General features: G+C 37.5%; 1 protein-coding gene across 3 annotated transcripts in view; it reads right to left on the reverse strand.

Annotated features, from left to right (window-relative positions):
- The window catches only part of sba (six-banded), a 644,101-nt gene that overhangs the window by 457,154 nt on the left and 161,237 nt on the right, over positions 1 to 25,710 (reverse strand). For all 3 annotated transcript variants that reach the window (XM_067763162.1, XM_067763165.1, XM_067763163.1), the window contains exon 3: positions 14,096 to 14,219. In XM_067763162.1, coding sequence (XP_067619263.1) covers positions 14,096 to 14,219 — 124 coding nt within the window. The remainder of the gene's footprint in view (positions 1 to 14,095; positions 14,220 to 25,710) is intronic.

Consider the following 25,710-nt stretch of genomic DNA (forward strand, 5'->3'; position numbering starts at 1 on the left):
TGCCGTTTGCGAAAACCATCCTGTTATCATCTGCAATCCCATAGTAGTCCCAAACTTTCCCGAAGTAGTGCTCAATTAAGCCGGAGATAGTCCAAAATTATCCCAAACTAGCTCCGCTGTGTTCAGAATGAACATCGGAGATGACATGAAATGACTTTTACATGAAATAAAACGAGTCAGTTTCTCATGGTTCCATTACAGTGCCGACTGCTTGTGAAAACAATCTTCATATCTTGTGGAATAGCCCCGACATGGTCACGATGTGGTCACGAAATAGTCCGGGCATCATCAAGATATACTCTCACAATTTTTCCGAAGCAGTGCTGAGAAAAGCGAAGATGGTCCCAAAATTATTATTTAATCAATACCGGAATCATCTCAAAACAGTCCTGATCTGTTACAGAAAGTTTAGGAAGAGTGCGACAAATATATTAAAAAAGAAAAAGAAAAAAACATGAAAGTGTCTCCCACACTCTCTCTTTTCTTTGATTTTTCCTCCTACTCTCCTTCTCTACCTCTGCCCGGTCCCTCACTCTCACCCCGCTCTCCACCACCCACAATGTTCTTCCCATGCCACCTTCCTTATCTCACTTTCCTTCTTCCAACGAACCGTCACCTAGGATATTCCCATTGCATCATATTCCTAATTTAAGGAAGAGGTGATATGACCAAGACAACTCGACGTGATCGTATGAAATCGTTTGTACAAGAATCAGTCTACTGCTGGAAGATACTAGTACTTGAGTGTGCAGCATACACGGAAAAGGACTGGTAGCAGTGCCGTTCTCCTTAAATTACGAAGCACGGTCATGCTTGCGACGTAGTCTGATCTCAACCTTCTCCACCGGCTTACTGAGAAGCTTTATATACAGTTAGACTCACGATGATGGTGCAGGAGCTAAAAAAAATTTACTTTGGACTATATATCAATAGGAATTTAAAATTTATAAATTAATAAAATATTGGAATCGCAAATTTGCCGCCCCTTAATACAGGATCGTTTCTCGCGATCTAAAGGGTGTTGTCAAGCAAAACTCAAGCTTGATTAAACTCAGATTTGATATCCCGATGTGATGACATCACGATGTGACACTTTCCATCATTTGGAGACCGGAGCATCTTACGCTGGATGTTATGCCTATTTGGATATTTGTAGCTTTAACTCCGTTGAGTTTTAGGCCAAGTTTATCCTTAGTGGTGTTTTACTTGTTTGTTAGTTTGATTAGCATTGATTATGCGGACTCTGAGTTAAATTTTCTGACGCAGTTAACTTTAGACCACTTCTTGTTCAAATCAAAAATTCCTTTACAGTTCGTTGTCCTATAATATCTACGACTGACTGTAAAAGATATCGCGGTGAGGGGTGCAACAGCGAAAACAGAAGAAAAGGTGATGAACCAAACCAAATAAACAGATTCGAACACGAAGCAAAACGCATTGAAATAGGAGCCGTTGGCACAACCACAAACTGTTGTCTAGAGCAATAAAGTAACAACATTGTAACGCGCAAAGGGGGCGAGCAGAAGGCAAAACATGGATCAGCAGCAGGTGGTGGGTACCATTTTGTATCAACAAAAAAAAACTGAGAGCGACAAACAAGTAAACATACAGCAAAGCTACAAAACATCAGATGAAGCCCTGTAATACGATATGTAGATGCGTCGAAGAGGGGTTTGTATGTCGTCAGCAACCGACAGGGCGTTAGCTCCCCACTAGTTGTATGACGGAATGTCAATATATGTCACATACAAACATACACAAAAGGCTTGTGTTTGCAACATCACACAACATGGGCGCTGAATTGAATATTCCGAACGTCATCTACGCTGACCAAGCAACCAGGGTGCCGCCGGGATTTTAGAGAAGTGGATATGATATGCTACCGCCGCAACTATCTACGTACATATGTATAGGTATATGCGATAGATATGGTTTCTTGCACATATCGCTTTTCATTTTAAATAATATGCTATTTGCACACAATATACGAATGTATATGTATAACTGGCGACTTTTTTGCAGGGCAGTAGTAGGTCTGCACTTTGATGACGAACGGCGGATGAGTACGGATATCTATTAAATTGGCGACATTATTAACAAGCATTAATCTGATCGAATTCCATGTTGTACATTGTTTTTTGCGCCAACTTCTAGTTTTGCTTTGCCGTTTTACTTTTTTCCTTTCTTCTGTTCTATGCCTATTGCCTCTTTCGGCGAAACCAATCAACCGCGTTATTATAAAAAAAAAAAATACAGGACACCAAATAAACGTAGTTTTGCAAATAGCAACAACTGAACCAGCAAGTAAGGAATACCAAGTTTAGGCTGAGCCGAACTTAAATACCCAGCTGTTTTTCTATTAAATGTAGCACCCACTCGTCAACTATTCATTTCAAAAACTTTACAAAATTTGTATTTTGCTTCATAAAATCAATCTCCTCCCCAAGTTTCCCCACTTCATTATTGTTTTTCAATGAATCCTACTATTTTTCCATTCTTCGAAACTATCGATATCGAAAAAGTGGGCGTATTCTTCGTCCGATTTCGGCCAATTGGTTTTCTATGTCATAACATCAAATCCGCTCCTCAAGTTTTACCACTCTATCAGCAGTTCTTAATCGAAAATCTCATTAATTCATTTTTCGAAATTTTCGATACCGAAAAAGTGCGCAAAATTATCGTCCGGATTTACAAAATTTGAATACGACGGCGTAAACTCAATCCAACCACTAAGTTTTACCAATTTATCTAAATTCGTTAGTAACTACCTGATTTTTTAAACTTTTCGAAATCGAAAAATTGAGCGTAATTATACTCCAGTTCCACGCAATTTGTATTTTATAAAATCAATTGCACTCACCAAGTTTTACCATTCAACCACTAGCTGTTAATCAAAAATGTAGTTTTTCCAATTTTCAAAATTTTCGATTTCGAAAAAATGAGCAAGATATCGTACGGTTTCACAAAATTTTATTTTGACCATAGAAAAATCAATCCACCCGCTAATGTTCACCACTTAATCGGTATTTCTTGGTGAAATATCCCATTTTTTTTAATTTGTGAAGATTTCAATATCGAAAAAGTGGCCGAGGTTATCGTCCAATTTCCAATTTTTAAATTTTTCGAAATTTTCAATAACGAAAAAGCGAGAAACATTATCGTCCAGTTTCACACCTTTTCAATTGGTGTCGTAAAGTCCAGCCATCCGCTAAACTATTAGATTTTTTTCAATTTTCGAAGTTTAGATATCAAAAATATTGGCAATTTTGCCACTTTCCCAGCAATTGTGATAATGTATTTCATTTTTACCATTTTTCGAAATTTTCGATATCAAAAAGTGTATAAGATTTTCGACCGGTTTAACCCAGTTTGAGTTTGACTTCGTTAAACTAACCAATTCAAAAAGTTTTATCGCTATTTGTCAATGAACTAATCAATTTTTGGCAATTAAGTACAGTTTTTGATATGGAAAAAGTGGGCTGGAATGTCCCACAATTTACATTTATCATCCCAGAGACAATACACTCGGAAGCTTTTGATATTTTTTCAGTATAAATTATTAATTATTTAACTTTTAGCATTTTTCGAAATTTTTGATATCGAAAAAGTGGAAGTAATTATAATCCAATATCGTCCATTGGCAACACCAATATATTTTGAGTTTGGATACTTTTACTCAAGTTATCGTGTTAACGGACGGACGTGTGAATAAGTGGATCGCTGGGTACAAAAAGTGGGCGTGGCTTCCAAACGATTACGCCAGCTTTCAAGTCAAATAGTTATCCTGACACCACCAACAAATTTCATTGCAATTGGGTGATTTTTATCGCATTAAAGATATTTAGGAAGAACAACTAAAAAGGCGCGGGCCACGCCCACTTTTAAGATGTTTAAGGTTTTCCCACTTTTCTCGTTCATATCTATACGAAAAGGAATACTAGTGTTATGTTGGGCGTGGCTGTAAACCTATTAGATAATTTTGACAAGTTGAATGTATAATTCCAACAGCTTATGATTAACGGCTTGGAAAACATCTATATTTTCATAGAATCAATTCACTTGCTAAGCTTCGCCCTTTTTACTCGATGCGTAATCACTTTTCCGCATTCTCCGAATTTTTCGATATCGAAAGGGTGTATGTAGTTGTGTCCGATTTTGCTCAATTTCAATACCAATCTTTTCATGGTCCAGATAAGACGGTGTATGAAATTTCAGGTTAACGGAAGAACAAAGGTATAGACGGATGGATGGGGACAGCTGGGTATAAAAAGCTTGCAATAGTTGTTGGTAGCGTGCAATGAAAATGTTGCGAGCTTTTGCCTCATCGATTAATCTGTACCCGCTAATGCGACTTGGGAAAGGTTGAATTGCAAAAACTTGCTCATTGGGGTTAGCGGCTAGGTAAACTTGACACCGGAAATGGTAAATAAAAGAGCAACAAAAATAGCTCGACAATACACTTTATATTTGTTTTTTTATTCACTTGGCTGACAATCACTTGTGGTCTAACGGTGGCAGGAATTAGACGTATATTGCAGATAAAAGGCAACACTTTCAGGCAGACAGACAGGGTTTCTGATAGCATCGGTTGACACATAAATTAGTTACCACTTAAACAACCACCTGCCAATTTGTTGCAATTCAAAGAATTTAATAGAGGCAATCCAAGATTTTATGTTCATAATAAAACAAGGTAATAAACAATTAGTTACAGTCCATTAGTGCACAAGCAACTTTTTTGTCATATTCAATTGGATATCTACATCTGTAAGGCCCATTTGCAGAACGGCAAGTTTTCTTGTCAAAAGGGCTTATACTCACACAATTTTGAAAAAGTTCATATTAACTCGGAGTTAAAAGTTCTTCGAGTGGGCTCAAAAGGCGGAAAACGTGTTGTTTTGGCTTTCGTGTATTTGGAAACAGTGTTGCCAGGTTAGCCTTTTCGAGGCTAGATTTAGCCTTTTGTTTTTGCCTTTAGCCTCGAAATTTTGGGTTTAGCTTCGTGACTTTTTTCTAGCCTTTTTTAATCCGAATGTATTTTTAATAATTTCTAAAATAAAATAATTTCAATAGTTCCTGTGAACACCTAATACCTAATAAATATGCGTTCTCTACAAAAGATAAATTCTTTTTCTGCTGAAAATTCGTTGAAAATTTCAAAGCCAGATGTATTTTCTTACTTTGAAAAAGAGAAGTATAGTTATTCTTCAAGTCAAATAGCATTAATAGAGCTACAGTGGCGAAAACTTATAACTATACAATGGAAAAATGTACACTCCACCATGGAATTTTGGTCGGAAGTCCGAGAACATAAAAATGCATTAAATGAACCTCCTTTTTTAGAACTTGTCGAATTCATATTTAGTTTTTTAGTATTACCACTCAGTAACGCGGAGGTTGAAAGAATTTTTAGTGGCATGAAAATTGTGAAAACTAAATTAAGGAACAAACTAAAAATTAAAATGATTAATGCGCTGCTTAATATTAGATGCTCGTTAAAACGCTTATATAAATGTTGTAATGATTTTGAAATTACCGATGATCTCATATCTATGGTAAATAGCCAAACTGTATACGCAGACTTAAGCTCTTCTGATTTTTCAGACGGGGAATAATTTATATAAATAATTAGTTAGTAATATTTTTTTTTGTGTATATATACATATGCAATCATTTAAAGTAATTCCATGTGCTAGTCAAGGAAAATGTGCCTGATATGTTTTGAAACAAGAAGTTATGTTTAAGTTATGTTTATAAGTTTTTATTTACAAATGTGTAAACTAAAATATAAAAAAAAAAATTTATGAATTAACCAAAAAAAATTCTGGCATTTTTTTAGCTTCTTTTTTTTCTAAATTTATCTTTTTCTAACCTTTTTTTGCCAATCTAGCTTCTTTTTTTTTCTTCACCTGGCAACACTGTTTGGAAATATTTCGCACCTCTCTCTTTCTTCTCTTTTCATTCTCATTTACGCTCCTTACTTCCATGAGGGAAATTTTTATTCTCTTCCATCACGTCTCTGTCTTCTACCTTCATTCTCACATCCACTCTCACTCCCATTTAAGCCACCCCCACTCCACAGTCACATGTATCCCTCTTGTTAATTTACAGACTTGCACAACAAATATTTCCAGCGTCAGACAGTTGCAGTTTCCACGCCCTCCCTTAAATCCCGATTTTCAAAGAATACTTTGAACGTCAAGGATCTAGCTTGAATATTTTCAGAGATATGCATTATGAGTGCAATATTAGGAAGAGGACAAAATTCCATCAACCCTTATTTGAGTTTTGGGGGACTGAATGTGCAGAATGAGCAGCTTAAGATGAATATCTCGTTGCTTGCCTCGTTTATTAGTAAGTGAAGTTGACCAACAGATGTGCAATAGCCCAGAGAAGAGTGAGAAGGCGTTCGGCTTATTTTATGACAAGGGCTTTCAACTTTCCTACGGTCCCACATAACAGAGCGTTGGTCTGGTAAGACCCACATGAGCAAGGGTTGTTTATCTCCATCATTCGATGCGTTGTGTTCGTAAAGGGTCTACCGCAAGATCTCGAATGCAGGGGTTGCCAGTGACTTTGCCGACGACTTCGCAGTCCTCGTCAGCAAGCTGCGATGGAAGCCTTATATAGAAGTCATACCTAGGCGGACCTCAGTCACATGGTTCTTGGGTGGGGGGTTTCATTTTATCACTTCACTAAACATGTATAGGCCCCCAACTCAAGTGGGGTCATTGGAAAGATCATTCTCTCGAGCACTGGTCGTGGAACATCTCACTTCAACAGGTTTTCGAGTATTGGAGAGTCTCTGTCCCATTGGAAACATATCATTGCTTGGAAGCGAATTCTTTTATGATTTTGAAACCCGTATTGGGACTTCACAATGGATCGTAAAAGTGTTCAAGTCAGCTGTTTCCAGCTAGTTGGGGATGAATCATTCAGCATTTAACTATCATTGAAACAAGCACCGACAAAGTCCTCGTCGGACTTATTTGTCGACCATATTTTACACCCACGTTGATGGCATTACGGCCAGAATGTAGCTGCACCTCTACCTGTAGTTTTCATTTATAACAAAATCATTAAGTCCCTAACAGGAAACACGTGCGGCAGAGACGCGAGTCTCCGATATGGTCGCCAAGCTTTAAAGAAACACACTTCAAAAAGCTGCAGGCCTGTCAAAACACTGTGCTCTCTGGATATCTTCTAATGTCATCAAAACATTATCTGCTCAGTGAGTAAATACTTCCCATAATGGAGAGAAACCGGGGCGTCCCAACAGGCATCTGACTGAAGAACGCCCAACCCCCATGGATATAGGGTGTCATCTCTTCAAGCACATCACCGGCACAGAAGAATACAGCCGTTTGAATCAAAAATGCATTAACAAGCCCCCAGCCTCATCTAACAATAAGGTGATAATGTATTATGTCGATAAATGACCAGCGAGCCCCGTAGTCAATGACAAATGCAAGGTCAATGCAAACATGTCCAACAATCAAACTAAGACACAAATTATTGAAAAGCCAGACACACAATAATCAGTCAAATACTTTTTTAAACATGATGCTTCTATAAAACGCGGCGTAACTTAATCGCGGTAAAAATGGCTCCCTGTGGGCTTATTATGTCTGCAAAAGCATTTTTACTTGCTTGCTTCATGCCTAATATATTTTTCTTATTTATTTCAAGTCTACTTATGCTTGTTGTCTTTATCTGCTTAATTTATCCACTCGTTTCCTTTTGTTTCAGAATATAACTGGCGCGAATACCAAAGGACTTCCGGTTGCGCAATGCCGCCACATGGCAAACGAGCCTGAAGAAGCAATTCAAGTGCATGAAAAAAGGCGGCGCGGCACAGCTTGGAATTAAAATTGTCACAAAAAACTAAAAAAAGAACCTAAAACTTAAGATAAATCTGGTACTGCAAAGGAAACTACTACGAATATTCAGCACGATAGGAAGCCAGAGTACGCGCCACTGCAAAGGAAACTCAAAGTACCTTGCCACTTTTCAATCAAAGCATGTTGTAGCAACAAAAGTGGGGTTTTTTTTTTCCTTGCAACAATGTATACGTATTCTTAGCGCCTTTTTTGTCGGATTTCAGCTGAAAATTTACTGACTATCATTTGTCCTCGAAACTCGAAAACAAAACGCTTATTTTGCTGCAAGGGGAGTGTGAGGAGCAATTTTAAAAACGTAAAACAAAAACAAAAAAGTTGCAAGTACCTTGTCGCAGCTCACTTGATTACTTTGGCAGTGACGCATTTTGTAATTTTTGCCATTGTTTTTGTTGTTGTTATTGTACCTTAACATTGCCATAAAGTGATAAAGATGGACGCCAACAAATTGTCAATGAATCAAAATGTAAATGATATATAGCTGATGGGCAATTTTTTTCGTCATATTCCATTGCTACCAACAGGCGAAACCAATTGGCGCATAGAGCGTGGAAAATCAAAAGCCCAAAAGTATGCAAGTAAGTAAGTGATTCATGAGTGTGTGTGTATGGGTACAAATGATGCGACAATCAGGCATTTCATAGCGACAGCAAAAAGGAAGAGCATTCAAGCCGCTGTTGCTACATTGCGAATTTGCTGTAAAGCCTGCTGGACAGGTTTTGATTTCATTGCTGATTTGCTGCCGCAACAAGATCCCTTCGATTTAAATTTTGTGCGCCCTTTTAATATAAACGGACATGTGCGTACAGGCAGGGGCGTAGCGAGATATTTATTAAAGAGAAAACTATGGAGCTGACTTGTTGTTGTGGAAACGAAAGAGAATATTGATATGTGTGGCAACCCCTACTCCATGGCTAACAGCAGAGTGCTCGCTATTAACTATGCTTTGCGAGAAGCAATTTGTTTTTTTCACAAGCTTGAAACGTTTCTAGCACCAGAACATCTTTTATATAAGAAATGAGAAATAAATGTATATCTTTATATTATAGCAACGCTTCTTGCTTCCACTCTGTCGTCAGCCTAAGCTCAAGAAGCCCACGCAAACGCTGTCAATTGCGCACAAAATACCTTTCCACCTAATAGTTGAAACGGAAATCATTCTTCAGAGAAGTCTTGTCATCTCAGCTGATCACTCAAAAATGATGACCATATCAACCAGGGAACTTCTCATGAGCGTTAATATATAGTAGGAATAGTTAGTACGGCTTGCTACAAGTTTACCCATTACAATATCTGCGTCCAAATTTAAATAGAGTAACGCGAGCCTCGAGTATCATTGGGCTGATTCTGTTGATGCTATTTTTGTTGAAGCGGGAACTACACCCTCAGAAGTTTTTGACGTTGATACGTGATGCTTCATTCAGTGTTATCACCCGAAGGTGCTAGTAAGACTTTGATACAATTTGGTACGACGACGTTAAACCTTCTACGTCATCCCTCCATATAAATTCACACAAAAATTTTCTAGATGGTGTGCCCCTTCTGTGCTAGTGATTTAGCTCCAGTTGATGATTATACAGCTATTTCATGTATTATCAGGTCCACATATTTTGCGCCTTGGAGCCAGTTCGGAACAAATGATTTAGTATACGCATGTGGTTAATGTACCAGTTAATATTCTGCTTATACGAAGCCACTCAGTAGCAGTTCTGAGCACTGAAGGACTTCAATGTTTGGTAGCAACGGAACTAGAGATGCATGAAATTATGTATGATATCACATCGTTAGTTCCTAAAAACTTACTGTGATTTGAAAGAGACATGATTTTTACCTCGCATTAGCATCAAGCCCCTATCAAGGCAGACTACTTTCCGTCGGCTGGAGGACAGTTCAAGCTAAGAAGGCGATGTAACGATCTTTGTTGACATCCAAGCTGCCTGAAAGTCACTAGAATCTAACTTGATAAAATCTTATATTTACACAGTTGGCGAGCTTAGCTTGCTCAATATTAATGAGGCAAAAATATCAACATGACCACCATAAGATATCTCCTTGGAAAAGTCGAGCAATATACTATAAGGGCAACACTCTGAACCAACCGGGCTGGTTTCTACCAACCTCTCTCTGCTGTAAGAGGAGTCCAGTCATCACTTTCTTTGTCGACGTACAGGCCTCATCGCTGTATGCACGTTTTTTCGACAGTCTTGCAAGGACAGGGAGGATGGATACTCCGCTTCTGATTTAGTTTGATATGGGATAGCAAGTGGAAGTAACGAGTTTAACGAAAGTTAAAGAAAATAGACGTAAACGTTACCGAGTACGATCAGAGGGCAAAGATCACTACCACTAACTGTGCAACTTTTCACTTCCCTCTATATAAGAGCCTCTACCTAAACGGTCCCCAATATTTCAGAATTAGCCTACCCCACCTTTTTTCCACTTGAAGAATCCAGGGAATACAAGAAAGCTAAGCACGATAATAACCCCTTTCTTTTTACCTCACCTTCATAAATACGCCCATGATGCTTGTAACAAGCCACCTTTATTGCCCTTTAATGTGTCAGCAAACATAAGCGACAAGCAGCCACAGCAACTCATCATACCAGTTAACCAGGCTTGGCTCATCATTATACATCAGCATTTGCAATACGTATTTGTGTCCTTCAGCGGCTAACCGTTGGGCATACCTTTGGTTCATCATCAATTTTTTTTTCTTCTTCGCTGATTCTTTTTATAATCGGAAATTTTTTCTTGTCTTTACTTTTGCTGCTATAATTAAGTTTTATAATTATAATTGACATCCTAGCGTAAAGCCAATTATTGTGTTGATGTGCCTTCTTTTTTGTTGTGGGGCGAAGGGTTTCATGTGGCCCCACTGAATTTATGGCAATGATTAGTTAACACAGAACTACCAACCAGGCATATAACCAAAACAACAACAACAACAAATAAAGCAATGAGTATGACAACGTTAAGCGATGAGAGCGGCTATTTGACTGTCTGTCTGTCTGTCTGTATATATGTCACATGGTCACTTTGTTTGCCTGTCATACGAATATCACTTGACATTGCAGTATGATGCAAACACTAATACATACATACGAATATATAGTATTTATATAACTACATATAAGCAGCAAGGACAGAATAGCTTGTCTCATCAATTGTGTTGATTTATATCGTGCAATTATTTATAATTAAATTTTGTTGAAACACAGCAAAACAAAGCAGAGAAAAATATTTATTTTTTTATATAAAATTAAAAGCTAAATTCGACATTTTGCTGGTAAAGGAGGGCGTATCATGAAAAAAATTGTGATTCGATTTTTTTTTATAGTGATGAAACATACACACAAACAAGCAAGTATGAGTACTTGTATTGCACACTGTAATTATTAATAGTTTTTGTATTGCGTTTTGTATTGCGTCGATCATGAAGTGAAACTTTTGTTTTTGACATACTTAAAATAAAGGGCAAAATACAAATTTATATGCAAAACAGAAAAAAAAAACAACAGTAATTAATTAAGTCGATATATAATTGGTGAAGCGTTGCAAAAGTTTCCATTTTCATTCATAATAAATAAATGCATTTAAATATAAATTGGTTTTTGTTGTAATTTTTTTTTAGTTTTAATTCTATTAATATTTTCATGCACAGGCTTTAACTTTGATTAAAATATGCACTTGAATATTCATAATAAATTATTCAAAGTGCTCATGGTTTGTTGTTTTTGTTATATTGTAATATTTTAGCAAAAATATCGGAACCCATAATAAGAACTGTGATTTAGAGCAAATGTGCACGTCAAGGCTGTACGGTAAAATTTTAATGTGTGAATTGATAAAGAACGTGGAACCTTTACTCTACTCTGTATTAGATGGCTGTAACCGAATGCGTAGAAAATGGCCACTAAACAAATGGCGCCCGAGCAGACACACGCTTCTGCAAGTAACTTTGCAAAACAAGCAAACATCTAACCTCTAGGCGCAATTTTACGAAATTAGCCCAGTCAGTAACGAGTGATACGAATTTCTAGTTTAGAAGTAGCCAACTCACCAGTTGAAAGCATGCAAAAGAGATTGAGAGCGAACTCTTAATGGTTTCAAATGTACAAAAAGTCGACCAGTACAAAACTAGACATTTTCCCTACATGGAGGCTTTCTCGAATGTTAATTTTCAGGACCCGTGGCGAATTCGAGAAAGAAACTAAGCTTTGTCAGATGTGATTTTTTGAGTCGGTGTCCAATTCGAAAGGGAATATGCGAAATTGGGTATTGTGAAATTTAGTTGTTCGGATCCGTGTCGAGTTTGCGGCAAGCAACAAAAATTAAGGTTCATGCAAATTAATAGGCTTAGAATATACCCGCCGTAAGGCATGGCAGTCATAGCAGGTGATTCAAATTCACAGACTATAAGGTTCTCGCGCCAGTCGGGCGTGTACAATAAGGTGTTATTGCCAGAGCTTAATGGACAAATATCCTACATATATACGCGTTACATGGCGGTCACCGTGTTGTGGTGTTAGCGTGATCCACATACCATCACGCCCCGGGCAAAGCAACATCAAAATTTTATAAAACACTTTTTCCAATTAGAAGAAAAGTTTTTCTAAGCGGGGTCGCCACTCGTCAGTGATTTGGCGAGCACTCCGAGTGTATTTCTGCCATGGAAAGCTTCTCAGTGAAAACTCAGCCACCTTGCAGATGCTGTTCGGAGTCGACATAAAACCAATTTGTAGAAAAAATAAAAGGAAGCACAACGCAATTTGAAAGAGAAGCTTGGCCTGAAATCTCTTCGGAGGTTATTTGCCCTTACATCTCTTTATTTTTTTGCGTTACATACCTCTTGAACAACGGGAAATGTTTTGCGTTCACAACACCAACAACAGTAAGCTGAAATACTCAAATAGCTAGAGCGGTAAAAAATCGAGTCGCCAACGATACGAAAAAATCAATTAATTGTTCGAATTCGTGGCGAGGCAGACTGGAGAAAATATATTTTTGTGAAAGTTATTGGTTTAAACAATATAGAACTCAAAGTCAGGCATACACAGCACCTGACAGGTAAATCCTTCCCACGCTGTTAAATGCTGCTTTAATTCGATAAGAATATGATGCGTGTTGATTCCTTATTATGGATTTTCTGTTCACTGTGTATCGTTATCCACGTCCCCCATTCCACATTTAGTGCTACCTCAGATCAACAAACTAAGGTCTAGGCTGCCACAGCCCACCTCACGTCTAAAAAATTGCACTTAAAAAAATGAATTGAGTTTAGAGCAAGTTGCTTGGATCCGCGTATTTAGATTGCAAATCTGGAATCAGATTTTCAAAAATGGAACCGGTTGTCATGCTGGATTATCTATTGGATTTTCAATGATATACTATTATACCATTCAAGAAGTCATGTGCTAATCTAGCATTCAATAATTCAAAATTTAATGCACACATGGCGCCCGAGCAGGGTGTTCCACCTAGAGTCGAAGTACGATGTAGTTTTTAAAAAACTTTTAAAATTGAAAGTGGCTCTAATTCTAAATCTCACATATTCAAAAATCATATTGGTTGTACTGAGTGTTAGAACATTAGTCAGATTTTTCAAGCTTTACTAGTAGTTATACTATGTATGAAGCAAAATGTCTCGCAAACGACGCCCGAGCAGGGACTCCATTAATCGGTTTTTAATGTTATATCACTTCTTTTTTATTAAATACCATTAACAATTCATTCCAGTTTCGTCATTCAATATAGAAGCTTCAGTATCATTAGGTAAGTCGGGTATATCTAACTTCCTTCCACGTATTTATTTCATACTCTTCTAAGGTACAGCTTAACTGCATTAAGTTCCAATGCAAATAGAGTGTCCCATGCTGAAATATTCCCTAATACTGAGGAAATAAAAATTTAACCAATCGGCAATTTCAATTAGCCATATGTTCATGCACAATCGCTGCATAAACCCAGTCCCATGAACCGACTAAGTGAAAACTCTTACTAAGACCAGAAGCACTTAAGGGATTTGCTATATTTAATTTAAAAGCAGTTTCACCCCCGTACGACAAATCGGCTAAAAGTGAAAATAGCAGTAGCACAGCTGCCACTATGAATTGGCAGTTAAATAACAAATATGTATACAAGCTTTCATGTTACATAAATACAAATAAAACAACAACACAAATCGCATCTAAACTCACCTGAGCATTAAAATCGAAGAAATACTCTGGCCGCAATGGACATGGTAGACCGCACTTACAGGTACCCGGTGACAATAAATAATCCTTTATTTCGTATTGTGTACGCAGCGTTGCACCGGTTGGACTGCAAAATAAAGAACAACAAAAAAAGGTGTACAAATTAAAAAAGTGTGCTAAAGCTGTTAGTAACATGTAAAGAATGCATGTAAGTATGTAGCAATATAATATAAAAATATTGAGCAGTTAGTCAGACACATTCGCCCGCTTTAGAGGGCACCACCGACTGAGTTGAGTTGATTAAATTAATTATTTCGTTATTTTGCAAAAACATGCTTTTTTATGTTTTCGAAAATTTACAACACAGAGATAAGAATGGTAATTTGGCAGTGATACAATCTACGTATGGGTAAGAAGAAAAAAAAAACAAGCACGAGGGGTATAGAGTGCCGTTGCGCATAACATTTGACAAAGTAGGCAGTTGTGCCTTTACAAGTGGTGCTTATATGTGAACGCAATTTTGTAATTTTCAATTTGCATTTTTTCTTTTTTGCATGTTGAAAGGAATGTTATTCAGTCTGTTAAGTGTCAATCGCCTGTCCAGTTTACTTGTGTGTTGTTCGTGTTGTCATATGCTTTTTGGCGGCCATTAACCAACACTTCAGACTCCTTGGCTTTTGCTTTGCTCAATTTAAACTAATTACTCGCCTGGCGGCTAATTAAGTCAAGACAACAACAAACTACAACAATGGAAATAACCACCTATAAGGCCATGCGTCATGAGTGACGTCAACTTATGCTACTGGCATTGCAAAAGACGCCGTTTTTTTTTTTTTTTGTCGTCGAACAGCTGTTGGCAGGTGTGCTTGACATTTTGTTGCGCAATTAGTCATGTTGTTTCAATTAGCTAATCTAATTTTTTTAATGGAAGATTGTTTAATTGAAATTTTTTTTAATAGTATGTTGGCGAGTGAGTTCTAGTTTAAACATACAGATTCTTGTGAGTATTTTCCTCTTTAAATCAGATTTCATGGCCAGCTCTTCTAGCAAATCAGTCTTCTCCAATATGCCGGTGGAAAATAATGCATTCAAAGCATAACTCTTCTTCCGTCAGTAAGCTGAGTAAAAGGGAGCCATGAACCTTTCAAGAGGCCGAATGTTTTCAGGCTTATTGCGCTCGTTATCCAGTTATTCAAGATTCAGCCGATTTCCTTATGACTATCGACCCATCCCTTTTAGCTTTGGCTCCAGTTGTAGGCTGATATGTGAGCTCAATGGGGCACCGCTGTGCATTAAGAGTGCACTATCGTCAACTCAAAGAACAATCTAAGAAATCTCGGCTGGTACATATCCGCATTCCATTCTCGCACAGTAAACTATCGTGCAACTATGGTGGGGGCGGTTTCCAGTAAGTGAGGTAGCATTTTCATTTGGTTTAAGGAAATCTCACACGATTATATCCATTTCCATTGACCTCTTCGATATCTCTGACATCAGCAACCACCCGCTTTTGATACGCGTTGGCACTCCATAGGTCTACTGCCGTAATATCAGCTTCAATTTAAAACTGTCGCCGCTGTTAACATACAATTAGCAGTCTGCTATGACATCAGGGCGGAAGTAGAAAAGCACCTGAGGGCGGCTTTTGTATGTTCATTTGTTTCCTACCGTCAGTCACCCACCATAGATGTTATATTCGATGCTTCCGGCTACTCCACCAGAATATACTGATAACTCAGCCAACCTGTCGTCTCCGCTTCGCCACTAACATCTCACGTGTTTTGGGACATTCAATCGACCCATTGACATTTTTTCCCTTCACACTAGGGCTTACGATTTCTTCTCGACTAAGCAGATATTAATATTGTGACGCTGCAGCTGCGCCAGCAAAATATTTCAGCAATGTTCCCCCTACAGCGATTATATGAGACAGTCGCGAAAAGCGGATGTTTCGAACTTCAGGTTTAATGACTACCTCCAAGCTGGTGCTAATCGGATACAGAGCGGTACGGATATAAGTCAAATTTGTACCAACAGCGCTGTAGCCTGAGCTATATGTTTTATTCAAAGGCCACCACTATTTCAGAACCACTCACGACTGAAGCAGTTAAACACGCGTACAAAAGGTCTGCAAAGGACAAACAAATTTAAAAAAGCGGCTGTCAAGCAATGTGAGGGGACAGAATAAGAACTATTACCGACTCTTAATAGAGCAGAACTAGAGCGATTAGCGGATGGGAAGTGCTGCACAGTAAAAAGATATAGATAAGACGCCGATGACTCTCCGATAACACTATAAAAACAAATCGATAACATTTTGAAAATTACTCGATATTTTTCAATAGAAAATCGATAACCGTTCGTTGTCGATTTAAATTTTTCTATAATTCGCGACACAGATCGACTATACCTTGTCGATAACAAACCGATAATTAATGCATAACAAACCGCTAACTCGTCGACAATGGTTGTTATCGATAACGCCATTCGGTTTCGGTTCAGGCTTGCACTCAAAAAAAATATCCTAAAAACGAGGCAAATAGCTATTGAAATAGAAAAAACTTATATATGAAATTTCTCCATAGAAATCCTTCCCTTAATCTGAATAAGTTTTTTAAAAATTAAACCCATTTTAATTCTTCGTTATAAGCATAATTGTATAATTTCCTTAAAAATAGGGAACATTTTATAAAATAAATAAAATTGTGTAAATTTAACGGCAGCGGATTTCTAGTTGAGGTGCTCAACTTTTTTACATGTTAATATTGCGAAAAATATTTAATCCAGTATTCTTGATTGAAAAAATTTAAGAAAAATGTTCCCACAATGAAAGTCGTTATAAAAACAATTGAAATACTTATAGGCTATACACACAGTGAGTCAGAGTCAAGAGTCAGTTTCGATATGTAAGTGAAAAAATGTTATTATTAGTCACGCTTACATGACTCTGGCTGACTCGCCATCAAAATCAAACTCATTTTGTACACAGCTGACTTGTGATTCAGACGCACAGTATGTAGACTCTATTGCTCACTAAATGGAAAATTTGCTCAATTTTAAGAAAGTTGTTACTGATTTAAGTAAGTGTGTTTGACTTATTTTGTTTTGTTGATTTTCCGTGTCAAGTGTTAGTGTTTTTCTTTTGAGTATGATTTTGGTTTCTTTCCTTTCCTTTCCTTTCCTTTCCTTTTCTTTCCTTTCCTTTCCCATCCTCTTACCAATCCCACACGTTACGTCTACACTTATCCTAGACTAACGTTCTAGATTCCCCAATACATGATACCATTGTCACGTAGTCCGTCCACTCTTACCCTACACTTAGAACCTTTATTGTCACACACAGCATACAACTTGCAAACATTTCGCCCACACTTACTTTTAGTTTACGCTCTCAGTCTGGATTCCGTCATACACATTGCCCACCAGAAAAGAACACAAACAGAAAAAAAATATAATCGAATGGTGAGTCCTGCTGTGCTCAGACCGCTCATCAGGTATAATGATGAGCAGCAAAACAAGTAGCTGGAACAAAGGCCAAAAAACCCAATGTTTGACAAGTGCTCACATCACGAATGCTATCTACTAACAAATGAAACTTTTAGTGAAGGTGTTATTAAGTTATGCTTTCTGAAAATTAGGCACTTGAATTTAATCTAGATAAAACTGAAAAAGTCACGTCATCATAGCAATATAGAACTCACATTTACCACTGTAAGTATTAACTCCCCTACTTTAGTAAATATTAATCCAACCCTAACCCTCAAGCAAAACTTTTTAATTAGCGTAATTCCACGAGAAAACTTCAACATGTAGAATAAATAAATAAACTCAATAAAACAAAAAAAAAAGCTCAATCTATTACATAATTTGTGTGTAACAATCATAACAGCCCTTATATAACACCTTTGTTATCGAATCAAATGAAATGTGGGTACTCGAAATGATTTTCGTACACTTGACATAAACATAAGCCAAAGAGAGTGCATAGGCGTTACAAACAACAAAAGAAGCAAAGAAAAACAAGAAAGTACCAAAAGAAGATAAAGTCAAAGTAACCGAGTGCAGATATTGCCTTCGTTCTAACAAAACTGAAGTTCTTATGCCCTCAAGTGGTTAATGTCTGTGGCCTATCAACGTAAAAGCCAAACAACTTAAATAGCCAAAAGAGAAATTTTGAATGATCCCTAAAACTTTTACAGGTTAACACAAAGCTAAGAATAACATGAGACCTTACAACAGAAAAACTTAGTACATAAACATATGTACATATTCAAACTACATACATACATAGTTATGAAAACTTGAGATGTTGATAAGCTAACTAAATGTCAAAGGAAAAAGGTTGGATAGAAGGTGTTGGATGAACAAAGTGAAATCCGGAAGTTCTATTTAACCTTCAGCTTAAGACAATGCAACTAAGTAAAGCAAATGTGAAGAGACAAAGTGACAGTGTGGTGAATGAGACAGAATAATGGAAATAATAACAGCAAACAACAAAAAAATAAAAACAAAAACAACAAAGGATAAGCAAAGCATACACAAAATATACAACAACAAAATTAAGATATTATGGTTGCATTGGTGTAAAGAAAAATATAAAAGGAAATACGAATGACAAAGCTTTAGAAAAGCAGACGATATTAAATACGAATTGCAATTGGCTGGTTGGGAACCAAAACTTCAATACTCTAAGGGAAAACTTGCAAACTAAACTGAATATGGATTAACAGTAGTTACAATGAGGCCAACAATAATAACAAACCAACATATGTAGCTAAACAAAAATAGCTTAGATGTTCTAGGAAAGAATAACTTCGACATACATAAATAATAACATATAACCAGTAGCTGTGTAGGTATCAACCAAACCACGCAACACCGGACAGAGCCTACGTTTGATAGTAAAATGGTTGTTTCAGTCTTAATTTGGAGATTTTTAAGGATTTATAGGAGGAACTGTCTTGGATATGGTCTGGGTTCCGATCTATCTAGGTATATATATACTAACCTGGGTCGATTTCTATTGACAAAAGTTAACCGATATCTCGCCATCGATTTTTTGATAGGATTTGGGTTCAGGAAAAAAAGTTCCACTACGCATACCCAAAAAAGTAATTTTCGAGCGTGCGAAAAAAAAGTGGCGAAAGGGTAAATTTTTCCAAACCCAAAAAATAATTTTTTTTTTTTTCAAAATCTGTTGTAAAAACGTTGGCGATAACAGTTTTTTGAAAAAATAAAAAAAATATCGAAGATATCTTATCCAGATATCAAAGATATCTACTCTCTTTAAATGAATGTGTGGAAGAGTCTCAAATATGCTGATAGCTCTGTTAAGAAGTAGCTTTTAGGAAGTATATGCTTATATTGAGTTATTTAAGTCTAGCAGCCGTAGATCGCGAACTAAGGCGTAATTGTTAGTATTACCAATAGAGACCATTCTTTACCTTGGACAAATCTCCCGGAGATCCAAGCGAGTCGCCTAGTTCTGACAAGAGCTGTGCAATGATCATCCTGCGTACATCTGCAGCAGGATGAGGTTTCCAGTATATTGATACATACCGCATGGATGTCCATTGGACAGAGCGTGGTCAAACCCTCAATGACCATTGATAGATGAGCCTCAGTGAGCCCAATTATTTCGGCAGACCTCCTGCGACCCACTTTCGGTCAGAAAGATCTTACAACTCTGCAAGAGGTGGTGTCCCCCCAACGCTTGCTGAGCTTGCTCGAGGCCCATATATGCAGGAGAAGACCGCAGGGAACTAGGGAAGTCCCAAAACCCCTACAGCAATCTTCATCCGGTTCATTTGCACAGATTCGGGATAAGAGATCCGCTTGACAGTTGCACGGGATATCACTCTGGCTTGGGAGCCAGAACATATTTTTCAGAAAATAGTTCGATGGAATCGCAAGCGAGGTCAGCCACTCCCAGACCACCCTCGATAGCACTATAATTCAAGAGAATGCCTTGATAGCCGCTTCGCTTTCAGAGGGTATTTTTAATGCCCCAACCGTAGCAGCATCCTTAATCGTGGCATCTTCCTCTTGGAAGACACTTCAATTATCAGCCTACTTAAACCTCCGGCTTACATTTAGCTCTTGACAAAAGACCCCCCACCAAGCTTTCCGTCCAACTTCGGCCCATCCAAATGAGACCCCTTCCCCATTTCTCTCTTGCGGGCATAACTAGGGTGAAGGTTGCACAGTATTAATATCACTACCGGCTTTAAAAATCAAATGCGAAACCAAATTGTGCTGAATACTAAAACAAAATGATTAAGTGGTCTTGATAGTCCGACTCTGCAGATTTAAACTAATGAGCACAAGCTGAAATAACGGACGGAACAACAATGCTGGATAAGTGAACAGAATGTGCTCAGAAGTAGTTGTTTAGTAAATAAGGTGTTAGCGGTCACTTATGTTGCATACATAGTTTGTTAATAGTTTACTATTAAGTCCATTTTTTTATTTGTGGGTTGAGGTCGTAAAAGAAAGCATTGTTTGGGGGCAATAATAGCAACAGTAAACGACAAAAACAACAAGGTCTAGAGTACTTAAATGAAACTTTTGCGATAAGCTAAAAGTTCGAAAAGTTTACGTAAATAGCAGCAAGTAAGTAAGCAACAGAGCTACAACAAACCACAACAAAAGTTCATGCTAAAATCAAATGTCTAAGTGTGTTTGCGTGTTTGTAATGAAAGTACGAGTATGTGTGCCTACCTTTAAGCCACTACCGATGAGGGCAACACACACACAGGATAAGGTAAACCACATAGTAGCGCTTGTTGGCCACTAAGGAACCACCACTAAAATAAATATAAAAGCATTCAGTTGGCTTAATATGTGCACTTTTTCAACAGGAAGTACAGCTCCACAACGAAATGAGGAAGTATTTTTTGACAGGCATATGCATATGTGTGAGTGAGTGAATAATTATTCATCAATTACATGAACTGGACTCTGGCATTACACCCACCAAGCAAGTTTTGTTAGCAAATGTTGCTTTAAGTGATGAGTTTTATAACAGGATATTTTTATAACATACAGCAGCGAGCAATGAAATAGCAGTGGCTTACAGTCTGTCAGCGGTTTTTTCTAAACGCAGTAGTTCCTGTTTTATCTTTATGTAAGGAGCAGGATTCTTCGAGAGCGGTTTATGCACCTCAACATGTCCGTTGTACAGTAGATCTACAAAGATAATTTTTTTTTTTATTGTCAAGCTGATGTGGGGTCACTTGAAGCAGAGAATTTGTGCTGGGTTCCTTTCAAAAACATCAAAAGAGCCTTTAACGACCCTACTAGCACTAGAAGGAAGGCTGTGAGAAGACCAAGAAGGCGTATGCTACAGGTTTACGTTTTTTTTTTGTCCTGTCTAAGGTCATAGTTTAGAGTGACCTACTTAAGGATCTTAAGAGTATTGACTGCTAAATGGGGGCTAATGTATATGGTCTGGTAATACTTCGCCGTACAAAATTTTGAATACACTGAAGAACGATTTAAAGGGGTACATGGTGTACCGACCAGGTGATGTGTGCCATGCGGATTAGCTCCCAACACTAGCAAAAACGGCGCTGCCTCTGTACATGAGGAGGAACAAGATTTCACTAGAGATAAATGCTGAATCTGTACCCGATTTAGCTCGTGGGCAAAATGGCAGCAGCAATAAACCTTCAAGAAGCGGGATATATGTATGTAAGTTTACGAGTTATTAGACATTATAGCATCCTGACTGGCGTTAACTTAGCGCTGGTAAGACACACTACTGTGAACGGGTTCTTTACCGTTGTAAGTTTCAACGTTCGTATTTCCTCAAAGCAAGCAGGAAAGGGAGAATTTTGAGGGGACAAGATTTTGGTGAACCTGCTCATGGAAGAATCCAAGCTGGATGGATGGGCTGAGCGAGCGTTCTTAAGGAATCTCGGTACCCACAGGAAATTAAGACCACCAGGAGGGTCCCAGGCGTAGGTCACCGCTATATACGATGCGATAGCGAACATATTCCTACGACTCTTTCACTGTCAGCGAATTTAATATTTACTTGGATAGCCAAGCGTATATCAATGAGCACAGCTGTACCACCACCAGGTCGACGGCTGTCAGGGATTACTTGACCTAACTCGCAGCGACATTGAGCTTTTTTTTTTAAATAAATAATATGAGTGCCAAAGCAAAGCTCTATATGGATATATATGGCAACTGTTACGTTGGTCTATTGATACGAGCAGGCATTTGCGAACTAAATGTGGCTGCTATTATAGCCTTTGGGTTTTCGCTGACCACTTTCTGGCTGCTTTTAAATAAGTGGGCTTCGAGTTAGCTAAGCAAACGCCAGGCTAGCACTACATCTTGCCAGGTATCAAAGTCGTTTGGTGAATCTATACATGATAGTTGAAGACTTCGCAATGAAAGTCCATCCGATGCGCCTAATGGTCTTATGCGGCAGTTACTCACGAACGTACGTACCAAAAACGTGTCAGCTGACACGACCTATCTTATGAGTGTGCAATGTAAACGAAAACTCACCGACGTGCAACGCCCGTACGTACGTAGCCCGGAACGTAGAAATCAAAACAATTTTGATTTTTTCCGTAAGAACGTGTCAGCTGATCGCTCTCTCACTAGACAGAGTTGCCTAGTAAACTTTTGTGCGCTAATTTTTGACCGTTTGCACTTTTATGCAAAAACACCTAATTAAAGTTTGAAAAATTGTGAAAATAATTCGAAATAATTATGTAAAAGTGCAGATTATAAATATGTAATCTATTTCTACTTATTTAATATTTATTCCGGCCTTTTACAATATCAAAAATTAAATTGGAAAAAATTGATGTTTCCATAAGCATGCATGCAAACTGGCCAATGGCAACAGTGCTTTGTTGTAAACAATACACACACAAATATGTTATGTACATGTACACAGACGCACACATTGATTCCTACGGGCTTGAGAATTCGGTCAAACGTGCTTCGTACGACAAACGTCCGTACGTACGGCACACGTCGGTGGGTAACTGCCGCATTATACAGCAGAAGCTGTGTTCGCTGTATGGACGACGAGATGGAATTCTCCAGTCACTTTATTCGTAGTTATACAGTTTAAGAGGACGAGGCACAAAAGTGTTGGTCGGAACTTATTCAACTCTTCGATGGAAATATGTCAGACCGACGTCTGCCTTGTGAGTAACTTTATCGTTGTCATGCAACAATTCGCTAAATAGTTGCAAACCAGTATCGTCATTATGTAATATGGTGGTAAAAAAACGTCTTATCTCTGGATCGTCTGTACATTGCACTTTTGTACCTTCCTACCAAAGCCCTTTCTTAAACAACAATCTTTTTTTTTAACAATTTCTGGGACTTCTTCGTCCTTGGATGAATGAATGTTTCAAAAACGTTCTTGCTCATCTAAAAATGTATTGAATTTATGTCGCGTTTGGGTAATATTGAAACAAATTCAAAGATAGGTCGTTCTGCCAAAGGTTTGCTGAGTTCGAGCGTTTTCATACGTGTACCTGCAGGCAGTGCGAAACAGGGTCGCCATAGATTTGTTCTCATTTGTCCTTTGCTATTTATCAACTCACCATTTTATTATTTATCAACTCATTAATCACATATCGTTGAGAATTGTTTGCTAGTTATCGAATCACGCTACGAAAGATACTTAATTCAACAGTTTATTGTGAAAATCGTTTAATAAAATTTCGCCCATTTGCATTTCCATAGCTGCATAAATAATTCATTGTCATTAAAGTTGTATAAAATTTCAACACTTTATTGACTCACGCAACGCAACAATAAACCCTGCTAGTGTTAAAAGAATGTTCAAATAACAATTTATATGCCTAAGGGTCATTCCAGAGTTATCGATAGCGAACAAACAGAGAGCAGTTCATCAACATTGTAGCGCTTTTATTTTTATGGTGGCTGTGTAAGTATACCCGTGACGATGGAATGAGCTATACGTAGAAACATATATATGCGCTTCAAAGAAATTTAACATATATGTGTACGTATGTAAATATGTTTAACTAAATGTGTACACTTCTATCACTAAAATAAATTCAAATTACTAAACAAATTAGTAAAGCTTTTTAGCAAAACAAATAAAATGCAAATGCATTCATTCACACAAATTACATGCACGTACATATATCAACATACAAACATAAAAAAACATACATACAAACATTAGTACAAATTAACTTGTTCAATTTAACATAAAGATACTATAACTTAAGCGAGCTCATATAATAAATAACATTACTTAAACCGGATATTCAGTCATTGCGTCAAAAGGTGTTTGTTGATTTACAATGGAATTTATGCCACAATTTAAGAGATAAAGATTTGTCAGGAACGTGAGTTTACGATAAACACAAATTATAGCATTTTAACGAAAAACAAATTAAAAGTACACGGAAAAAATCAATTATAGATAACGTCATTTAAATATGTATGTATATTGGTTGTAGGGTCGCTATTAGAGTAACGTTTTCGATAATGACTAGTGTGGTATACAGTTGCGGTCAAAATCTTAGTAATGCTTATGACTCATTTCATTTAAGTGGTCAATTTATTTTTATCACAACAATTTTTTGGTATCTACAAAAAAATACATTAGTCTAGGAAGTTGGCTCTAAAACATGCAATCACTTGTTAGGATGAACCTGTTGGTTCTGTTAAAATTGTATGAAATTTTAGTTGCAACCGCTTTTTAGTCAGTCGAAATCTGAGTAATGCGCGAAAAAGTGTATACAAAATTTTGGTTTCTTTTTAAAAATTTTAAAAGCAATGCTGAGCTTAGTTTTTTTTGATATCCTATGACTAATGACCAAGTTTTTATTACTGCTTATTCACTAGTCTCAAGAACGTCGAATTGCACACCTGAGCAGCGCGCTCTCATAAGAGAATTGATTGCTGATGACAAAACTTGCATATGTGGAAGTGCAGAATATTGTGACGAATATTAGCATCACTATGCTGTTAGTAAATAATTACAACAATAAAAACAGTAAGCAGCCAAACTTATGTACATGCACACACATAACCAGCAGCTCGAAGTGAAGAGATATCTCACGCACACACATATAGTCGTCATCCGAAGTTGTTACTCACACAAACACACGCATATAGCTCAATTACCAAGCAGGAGGCACAACAGTTCTAGTAGGTGAAACGTCTAGACCTTAGGAGAAATATGCAGACGATGCAACAGAGAGTATAAAAGCAGCCCAAGCTGAGGAGTCAGGAATCAGTTTTGATTTAAATACGATTTTATAAAATACGTGGTATTGAAGTATAATTGTAATACTCTCAAAGTAGTCCAAATGTCCAAATAAAAGACCATTTCGCAATACTGAACGTTAGCAGACGGTGTATAACTATCAGAAATCCCCAGAATTCGTAACAATATCATTGGTTGCTAGCCAACAATGGTACATAATGCCATCAAGTACCAACCAAGTGGCAAAAAGCGTGGAAGAAAGCCATCAACGTCAATAGGTGAAATTGAGTTCGTCGTCAGATACTCAAATATGCCTTAAAAGTGTCTTCAAGCGTTTTGAGACTGTTTTTGTTGTTGTATTAACGATAAAGACACTCCACGAAGGTTTTTGGGG

Source organism: Eurosta solidaginis, chromosome 1 (genome assembly GCF_040869045.1).
Source record: "Eurosta solidaginis isolate ZX-2024a chromosome 1, ASM4086904v1, whole genome shotgun sequence".
Lineage (NCBI taxonomy): Eukaryota > Metazoa > Arthropoda > Insecta > Diptera > Tephritidae > Eurosta > Eurosta solidaginis.